The sequence below is a fragment of the Bufo bufo genome, chromosome 3, assembly GCF_905171765.1.
Source record: "Bufo bufo chromosome 3, aBufBuf1.1, whole genome shotgun sequence".
In the NCBI taxonomy this organism is placed as follows: Eukaryota; Metazoa; Chordata; class Amphibia; order Anura; family Bufonidae; genus Bufo; species Bufo bufo.
In genome coordinates, this window is record NC_053391.1 from 120737235 (window position 1) to 120747350 (window position 10116).

General features: G+C 41.2%; 1 protein-coding gene across 1 annotated transcript in view; it reads left to right on the plus strand.

The window, feature by feature from the left end:
- NOS2 (nitric oxide synthase 2) overlaps positions 1-9852 on the plus strand; it is a 50856-nt gene extending 41004 nt beyond the window's left edge. Inside the window, exons 22-27 of the mRNA XM_040423516.1 lie at positions 1843-2053; positions 3283-3370; positions 4717-4835; positions 6459-6607; positions 6888-7082; positions 8297-9852. Of these exons, the coding sequence (XP_040279450.1) occupies positions 1843-2053; positions 3283-3370; positions 4717-4835; positions 6459-6607; positions 6888-7082; positions 8297-8434 (900 nt within the window). The 3' untranslated portion in view covers positions 8435-9852. The remainder of the gene's footprint in view (positions 1-1842; positions 2054-3282; positions 3371-4716; positions 4836-6458; positions 6608-6887; positions 7083-8296) is intronic.
- The last annotated feature ends 264 nt before the right edge of the window (positions 9853-10116 follow it).

Consider the following 10116-nt stretch of genomic DNA (forward strand, 5'->3'; position numbering starts at 1 on the left):
TTTCTCCTATTGCGGTTTTCAATATCGTCCATGTGGGTTAGAATGTCCTGCATTTGAGCAGCGTGCTCATTAATGACTGCACGGTGACAATCCAGAGTATTAAAGATCTGCTCCTGTTTGTTCTCCACCTCCTCTACCCTCTGCCCCACATGCCTGATATCCTGATGCAAGGCCGCAATATCTTGCTTGTGGGAAGCTTCCATCCTGCTGAGCAAAGCATCTACCTCAGCAGTAGTGGGAAGGGATTTTAAATGGAGCTTCCAGTCCCAGTCATCCTCATGGGAGAGGGCAGTGGGCGATCTACTGGAGGCAGCCGACAAGGCAGGGGAGCTGTGGTGGGAGAGCTGTGGGCCTGAATAGGCCTCTGAACCCCTGGAGGCTGGCGATGAAGGGACGGACCCCAAGGTAGGACTCACCGCTGCTGCCACTGCTGCATATGAAACCGGAGGTCCTCCGGTGCTATGTTCCCCCTGGTTCCTGGAGGTGAGGGCCGCAGTTTTCCCTCTAGTCAGAGGAGTAGAGGCGCTCGTTTCCCGCGCCTGCTCCGCCATCTTGGAGGTTGTGGCGCCGGATCTCAGGCTTTCAGGCTGGCTGGACGGGCACAGGAACTTTGTGATGTCCCCCGATTCTCGTGATGCGGGTGCCGGGGTGTTAGCTGTGCCCCTCTTGCGACCCATGAAAAATCTGTGGGCTTCTGGATGCTATATGGGGCTGTAAATGCCGGCGGTGCTCAGGAGCTCAGGCAGTGTGCTGCTCACTCCGCCATTGGCAACCAACTCACGACTCATCTAATACAAATTAATATACTTTTTCACACTCGAAGTACTAAATAAACAGATGAGAAACAAGAAACCATGCATGCATTTCTGAGACATGCATCAAAATTGGACTCTGTTTTGATGTGATTTGGTCATGCAAGTGTCACATCTCATAGGAGGCAGGGTGTGATAGGAGATCACTGCGCACTGCAATACAGACATATTGCAGTGTGTAGTACAAACGATCAAACAATCTCAGGTTAAAGTCTCCTAAGGGAACTACAATGAATAACTAAATAAAAATCAGTTCAATAAAGTTTTTATAAAAATATAAAAAACATGAAATAATACATTTCAAATGATCCCCCCCTTTCCCTATTTACACATATAAACACAATATACCTATTTATCACAATAAAAATAAATAAAAAAACAAAATTGGTATTGTCCCGTGTTTGAATTCCTAACCTATATTATCAGCTGCTCGTGCCCAGGGGTTATGAGCACCCTGCAATCCAGCAGCGGTGGTTATGCTTGCACACTATAGGTGAAGGTGTCAGCCTCTCTGGTGGCTGAGACTACGGGAATGCACATAGGTTGGTGTTTTTTCCTATAGTGTACAAGCATGGCTACCGCTGCGTGGATACAAGTAGTGTATAATGTGATGGAAAAAATGAATCAAGCCAGCAAAGGAGGCAATATGGACAATCACAATACATTAGTAAGTGCCTTGTATTAACTTTCTCTACATGATAAATGCCATTTGCTGAAGTGAGACAACCCCTTTAATCATTTAAGGGAAAACTCTGCTCTTAAATAATATTTTACCATATTCCATCATTTCATTTTATATGAAAAATTGATAATGTTTTCAAAACTATCTACATTTCAACTGTGAAATGTTTGTGAAATTCAGGAAGATAGTTTAGTTAGTTGGTTAGTTGATAAATTAGATATGGTTTGTGTGGTTTTTGGTGTAGGTACTGATTTATTCACACTGCACTGTGATACAACGTTTTTTGGGTATTGCTAATTTACAGTCTTGGTTTAATAAACTGTCTCTTACATCCTATAACATTTCTAGGATACAGAAACGTACAATGCATGGAAATCCTACAATTATCCATCATTCCTTGATGTACTGGAGGAGTTTAAATCTCTTGAAGTATCTACTACATTTTTGCTGACTCAGTTACCAGCACTTAAGGCACGGTACTACTCTATAAGCTCCTCCAATGACATGACACCTGGAGAGATTCACCTCACCGTCGCTGTTGTAAACTACAGAACGAAAGGTCAGTAGAAGAAGTTTGAAGATGTATGACCTCAAAAAGAAGTTAGAGTTTTCCAATATATTTTATGATTTTCAGATGTCTGTTTCCTGTTAGTGAGTGGAAATCTCAATTGTTTACTTCTAGAGGCAGAAAATCTGTCCTGGTCATGTGGTGGGTACATGGGTGCACGGCTCGTGACAAGTGACAGCTCTGATAAATATTTAGTAACTGTGACAAATCGGGCACCTGTGTGATCATCACAAGACCAGGACAGATCTTCCTGACAATGAGGATTACCATTCAAAGATTGCAAAATACAAAAGGCATATTAGAAAATGTCTTACTTTTTAAGAGGGTAGGCACATTCAATTTGCAATGAATAATCTTCATTTGCTGAAAATGGAGCACCCCTTTAAGATTATATAATATTGATGAGCTCCTTTTCTGTCTCCTTAATAACCCTTCCGGATCTCTATTGTACATGTATGGTGGAAGTCTGGTCTTTAAACATGGTGATAATTGGGAAGCTAAGTGCTGCTGTTTTACACAGCTGACACAGATCACAGACATATAACCCTCAGATGCCATGGTCATCTATTGCCATGACATTTAAGCAGCTTTTACCCAGGGGTGGTGTGCTCTCGGGGCATCAACAGCTCCCCTGCTCTGGGGAGTTGTTTGTTCACTGTGGTACCCTCTAGCCTGCTAGAGGCTCTAATGCAGGCATCCTCAAACTGCGGCCCTCCAGCTGTTGCAAAACTACAACTCCCAGCATGCCCGAACAGCCTACAGGTATCAGCCTACAGCAGGGCATTGTGGGAGTTGCACTTTTACAACAGCTGGAGGGCTGCAGTTTGAGGATGCCTGCTCTAATACTTGCCACAGAGATGTTCCTATGGAGCTCTGCTTGTGGCAGGGCTCCATAGAAATGCACTAAATCTCCTGTAAGCTGCAATAGTCATTTGTAGCAGTTTATGGGAGAAATGATTAGACAATCGCATGTTCAAGCCCCCAAGGGGACTAAAAGTGTTTTTTAAAAATTTACCCATATTAAAAAATTAAAATAAAGTACAACTTGTCCTGAAAAAACAAGCCCTCATATTGTTATGTAAACATCTTTATGAAGGGATGAATTACACATAAAAAATTTATTGTATTGTATCGCAGCATTCTTTCAGTACTTTTGTAAAAATGGTATATCTTTGGTTTGTTATTGTTCTCCTCTTTAAGATATAATTTGTTTCTTTTAGGAGGCCATGGTCCACTTCACCATGGGGTTTGCACTACATGGTTTAACACTTTGAGCCAGAATGATATAGTTCCTTGTTTTATACGGAGGTATGAAAAGAATACATCACTGTATGATCTCCAACCAATCTCTGATGTAATACGGTTTTATAGTTTATAAGTGCATGCTTCTGGTATTATAGAGGTCGGTAAAAACAACCGCACTAACATATAATCTACAGCCGACCAATAAACTTTTCTTGTTCCACAAAGCTCACTTACCAAATAAGATATTGGAGAGATTTATCAAAACTGGCCCATAGCAACCAATCAGATTCCACTTTTCATAGTTCATTTGGAAAATGAAAGGATCAATCTGATTGGTTGCTATGGACAACTAAACCAGTTTTCCTCTGCACCCGTTTGGATATATCTCCCTCATTAAGTTAGATTGACCACACCAGCCAGCTTGATGTATTTATCACCTATTCCTAGGATTGATGATGAATATTGGACTGCAGGGGGTCTAATCACTGGGAATCCCAGCGACCCCTAGAAAAAGGGGACCCCTCTGTGAATGGGGTGGCAGTGCGCTGTGGACTGAGTGGTGAACCGTCATGTGCACTACCGCTCCATTCAGAGAGTGGACTCGAGGATACCTCATTTTGAGGATCATGGAGCATCCCAGCATTCTGACACCAATTCCCCCGCAATCTAGCATTTATGACCTATCCTGTAAATGGCTCTTTGATGGAAAAAAAAATGTCATGACCCTGAAGGCCTACAATACAGCAGTACTTAAAGGGGTCTTGCAAGAATGAGGGATTTTTTGGCACCCCTACCCCACCCCCATTCTGTCAGACCTGCAAAGAAAAGATGACTTACCTGTTTTCCGGTGCTGGCTCCTTCTTCTCCCAGTCTGTGCTGCTCCGCTGGGCTCCATTGATGTCAACATCCAGTTTGACATCGTCACAGCCAGTCACTCACTGCAGCTGAGACTATATCCCCTTGTGACCATTTGTTTACAAGGAGAGAGCCCAGTGGAGCAACGCAGGCCAGGAGAAGGAGTGGGGAGCCGGCACTGGGAAGCAGCTAAGGAAGCTTCCCTTTACAGGTCCGGCCAAGTAGGGGGATTTGCCAAGAATGCCCCCATTCTTACACAACCCCTTTAATGTGTCAAAGAAAATGCTTATGATAAAAATATGATGATGAGCAATATTATATCTCAATATGATACCAGAAAATTTTCACTGGAGAAAGAGAAGTTATTATAATAAATGGATAAACTAGCCGTTATTGTAGTAGAGTGAGTGTTGGTTTAGAAATGATATCTATAACACTACAGAATAATGTCCTGTATTTAAAATGTAGAATAAAAGTCTTTATTATCCAGTTCATAGACTGTATGTAAAAATAATGAGCATAATCTATAATCACCCCTTATGTAATGTTTTCAGCACAAACGCATTCCATCTCCCGACAAACCCATTATCGCCATGCCTTCTGATCGGCCCAGGAAGTGGAATTTCTCCATTCAGAGCTTTCTGGCAGCAGAGATTGTATGACATTGAGAAAGGTATGAGAAACGTGAATGACATAAATGCACTGACCCTGGTGATAGACTTACGGATGTAGCAGGGTTAACACTCATGCTTAATGAGACATATTATCTAAACTAAATGCAACTAAATGCGTTAAGCAATTGCTTTTCAATGGCTTTTGTTTCAAGATAACGTGATGAGTTAAGAAATTTGTAGTTTCTTAAAATTTTAAGGCCTGTCTGATTGGACAACCCCTATGTTCAAATGACTGAATTAAAAAAAAATTATAATAATAAAAATAACATTTGGACAACTATTTATGTATCTGCTATTGGGGACCAACATGACTGTGTAAAATGTTAAAAGTAGTTTGCGGTTGTTCAGATATGTGGTTGGGAACTGCTACACTTGCCAAAATGTCACACAAAACCCAGGAACAGTGGCTCGATGACTCTGTAAATCCATGAATAGTCCATGAACATTATTAGAAGGAGATAGGATTCTGGAGGGATTTAAATGAAGTCTGTCAGCAGTTCTGTCTATGCAAAACTGCTGACAGCACTAGGTGGGGGCTAGGAAGAACAGCAACAACATATCTTTTATGGAGCTTTTATTATTAGGAGTAGTGTGAAGATGATTTTTTTATTTATTCTGCCAGGCATTTTACTGCAAGTACTGTACAGTGGAGTAGGTCTTTGCCTGTGAAGTTCTCTCTGCATTTATCTGTTTTACAGCTCCTCCCCTTTGCTCCGACTGACAGCTGATGAATCCAATCAAGAGACCACTACAGCTGTCACTTAGAGCAGAGGGGAGAGTCTGGGAAGTAGATCAATGCAACGAGCACTTCACAATGAAGCTCTACCTCCAGGGCACTTGCATGAGCTGGGCCCAGCAGAATAAAAGTTCATATGCACACTACTCCTGATGATAAAAGATCCACAAAAGTTGTTATTCCTGCTCTCCCCAGCCCCTACCTAGCACTGTCAAAGCGATTTTTATATGAGTCTGTTGATTTATTGCAACTGGAAGTTTATTAATGAATCTGTTACTGGTAGTGTTGAGCGAACTTCTGTTTTAAGTTCGGCGTCTAAAGTTCGGCTTCCGGTTAGCGGAGGATCCCGATATGGATTCCGAATTCCGTTGTGGTCCGTGGTAGCGGAATCAATAATGGCCGATTATTGATTCCGCTACCACGGACCACAACGGAATTCGGAATCCATATCGGGATCCTCCGCTAACCGGAAGCCGAACTTTAGACGCCGAACTTAAAACAGAAGTTCGCTCATCACTAGTTACTGGGTGTTACCAGTAAGGGGTGTGTTTCTGCATAGTCTCACAACAGCAGCACCGATTGGACAGTGCAAGGCTGTGCAGGGACACCCACACAAATGATAACACCATATTGCAGCTTCATTAATATACTTCTAGTAGCAATAACTGAGGAATGGAACAGCATACAGTTTGTTATTGCATAGTCAATACAATTATCTAGTAATATACTGTAGACACGTCAGGAGAGGTGACAGGTCCTCATTAAGCTAATTCTGTGATAATTTCTCCAACACAGTATCTTTCTTTTATAACATCACATCATAATCTCCATAATACAACATGGACCTTATGTGCTAGTAGTAATGTTGCAAACCTTGTATTTTCAGGTAAGAAAGTCAACTCTATGATATTGCTGACTGGCTGCCAGCAACCTGACATTGATGAAATCTACAAAGAAGAGTTGCAATACATGAAAAGAAAAGGTGTTATGCAAGACGTGTTCACTGCTTACTCGCGAAAGCCCGGGCAAGCAAAGGTGAGATATATCTTGGAAACTTACAGAGGTTGTTCTGATCTCATATTGATGACCTACATATATCGTGAGGATAGGTCATCAATATTGTATCATTGCACAACCCATTAAAAAATACCATGCAGTAGCCACAAAGGCTGAATTACACTTTAAATGAATGCTGGCTAAATCCATCCATCTAATGTGCATGGTGATGTCCCAACTCTCTCAAAGGCAAATATTTCATTTCATATCTATCATTCAGTAATTTTTTTTTAATATGAATTACCCCAATTATCCATAGACATATGTCCAGAACATTCTGGAAAAAAATCTTGAAGATGAAGTGTTCAGGATTCTACTTGGAAAAGATGGCCATATCTATGTGTGTGGACATATTGAGATGGCCAGAGATGTCGCTTCAACAATTAAACAGATTATTGCAAGAAAGAAGGGTTTGAATGACGAGGAAGTGGAACAATATCTGACCCAGTTAAAGGTATATTACACATTAATCAGTGATTTGAAGTATTGCAGTATTGAAACAAACGTAACAGTTTAAAGGGGTTCTTCGGGCTTTGAATATTGATGTCCTATTCGCAGGAAAGCTTCTGATGTTCTTATGGCGGAATCTGGTGTTATCTTAACACCAGGTGTAATGGGACATGTGTCTTCCTAAAAGTTACACCTTTAACTCATCAGTCCACAGATTATTCCAAAAGTCTTGAGGGTCATCTAGATGGTTTTTGGCAATTGTGAAACAAGCCTTTGTGTTCATTTTGGTCAGCAGTAGTTTGTGCCTTACAACTCTCCCATGGATGCCATTTTTGCCCAGTGTCTTTCTTATTGTGGAATTGTGAACACTGACCTTAACTGAGGCAAGGGAGGCCTCCAGTTATTTTTATGTTCATCTGGGTTCTGTTGTGACCTCCTGGATGAGTCATCGAATCTCTTTTGGTGAAATTTTGGTAGGCCACTCCTGGGAGGCTTTTCCGCTGTTCCACGTTTTTTCCATTTGTGGATTTTCTCACTGATTTTCTGGAAGCACAAAGCCTTAGCAATGGTTTTTGTAACCCTTTTCAGATTGTCAAACTTTGTTTGACATCTGTATAAGTTTTTTGAGACCTTCTAGGCTGCTTCACATTACTAGACAGTACATAAAATTCTATTGAATTAAAGCGTCACGTGCACGTCGCACAACTTTTGATATGTCATAGAGAGTTGAGTGCCAAGACCCTCACCGTTTTCTAGAGGTGAAAGAACACTTATGCATATTGTGTTCTGTCTTCTCTCTGGCAAGGACAGAATCAAGATGGGCTCAAAGACTTCTATGGAGCCCATCTCATGCAGCGAGGAGAGAGCTTGTGATAAGCAAGGATGGTTGGGGTCTTAGCACTCAGAGCCCAACCAATCACAACTTTTGATGTCTCTATATCATATCAAAAGTTGTGTGAAAAGTTTGTGACACTTTGTTGTATTTAGTAGCTATGTAGGACCAAACAGCATTTATCATTTAAAAACAGCATTTTGTGTATGCCTCTGTTAATATTAAAATTAGCTTGTGAATCTGAAACATTCAAGTGTGACAAATTTGCAAAGATAAAAGATATCGGGAAGGCGGCAAACTTTTCGCAGTATGGTATTATGTATAGTATACAATATTTCCCCACAGTGAATGAAGTATCTAAACATAACACTTCTCCCTTTTTCCAGAGTGAAATGCGTTATCATGAAGATATATTTGGGGCAACATATAAGACACGGCAGCCCCAGAATGGAATAATATCTCCTGATATATCATATCGTACCCATGAATCAGTTGTTCCGCAATACAGAAAATTTAAATTGTAACTTTTCCTCCACATATCTTGTTTTAAATCATGAACAAGTATAGAGGAACCAATTCAAATTTAGAAAGCAAAAAAATTCCTTCCGGGTTGATTAAAACAATTTACTTTCTGCATGGACAGTACATGGTGTGGAAAGCAAGAACCAAAAATTATATAACATTTATTATTTATTTTATTGTTTTATCAGTATTAGCATGTATCTCTATAAATACTGTTTGCTCCCTAAAAATTGAAGTTAAAGAATTCCAGAATATCCAGACATGTGCCTCCACAGCGCCAGATGATTGGTTTCCAATGGATCTTAATCAAACATGACTATTCTCTTTTGTAAATGTCCTGCAGCAATATGTTGGACATCAACTGTGATAACACCATGGCTAAAGAAGATTTGGAAAGTCTGATTTTGCATTCAGAACCCAGTGGACTGGTTGAACGGCTGCTTGATAATGACTCTTGTCATTATGAAATTGAAAATTGTTGTCAATCATTGTACATATATCGATTTTCAATTTGGCAACACTAAATTTAATACTTATATTCATGTTTAGGACATTACAATGTTTTGTATTTATGGTATAAACATTATAGAGCAGGGATGCTCAATCTGTGGCCCTCCAGCTGTACAAAACTTCAACTCCCAGCATGCACTAATAGCTGTAGGTGATCCAGGCATTCTGGGAGTTGTAGTTTTGCAACAGTTGGGGAATCGCAGGTTGGTCATCCCTGTTGTAGAGGTTTTTATGCACTGTAACAGATGGGAAACTCTTGCCACTCTAGGATTTTTTTATTTATTTTTTTGCTCTTATGGTTTTTAAGAGCCAAAATGTGTACTTAAAGGGGTATTCCAGGATTTTACTATTGTTGAACTAGGCCATCAAAATCTGATCAATGAGGAACCTTGCACCCCCACCAATCAGCTTTTTCAGAGTAGCTCTGGCATCAGCGGTGCAGTAAGCAGGTACAGTATGCCTACTGCACAAAGGACAGAGTGGTGTAGCTCCAGCACACTTCTAGCAAACAACTGATCGGCAGGGGTACAAGATGCCAGATCCCCTGTCGATTAGATATTGTGGCCAATCCTCAGGCTAGGTCATCAATAGTAATATCTGCAACATCCCTTATTACTTAATACATTTTTACCCTTGCTCATGATGAGCAGCATCAAAATAAAATTGCAATGCATTGCAGTGGGTGAAATCTGCCTCAAATCTGAGGCATGTTTTTAAACCTGTGTGGTTTTTTTTCCACTGATGTCAATGAGTTTTCTAAATGCAAGCCAATAGTATGAAATGAAGCAAGCAAGGCTCTTAAAGGGGTTGTCCAGGTTCAGAGCTGAACCCAGACATACCCTTATTTTCACCCCGGCAGCCCCCCTGAGGCTAGCATCGGAGCATCTCATGCTCCGATGCGCTCCCTTGCCCTGTGCTAAATCGCGCAGGGCAAGGTCTCTTTTGTTTTTAATAGCACACTGCCGGGCAGAAACTTCCGCCCTGTAGTGTGTTCAGTGACGTCACCGGCTATGATGGGCGGGCTTTAACGCTGCCCTAGCCATTTTACTGGCTAGGGCAGTGCTAAATCCCACCTATCAGTGCCGGTGACGTCACCGGGCTTCCTGGCAGCCCCATGGAAAGCCCCGGTATGTCACCGGATCTCCCAAAAATGCCTTTGCCCTGCGCGATTTAG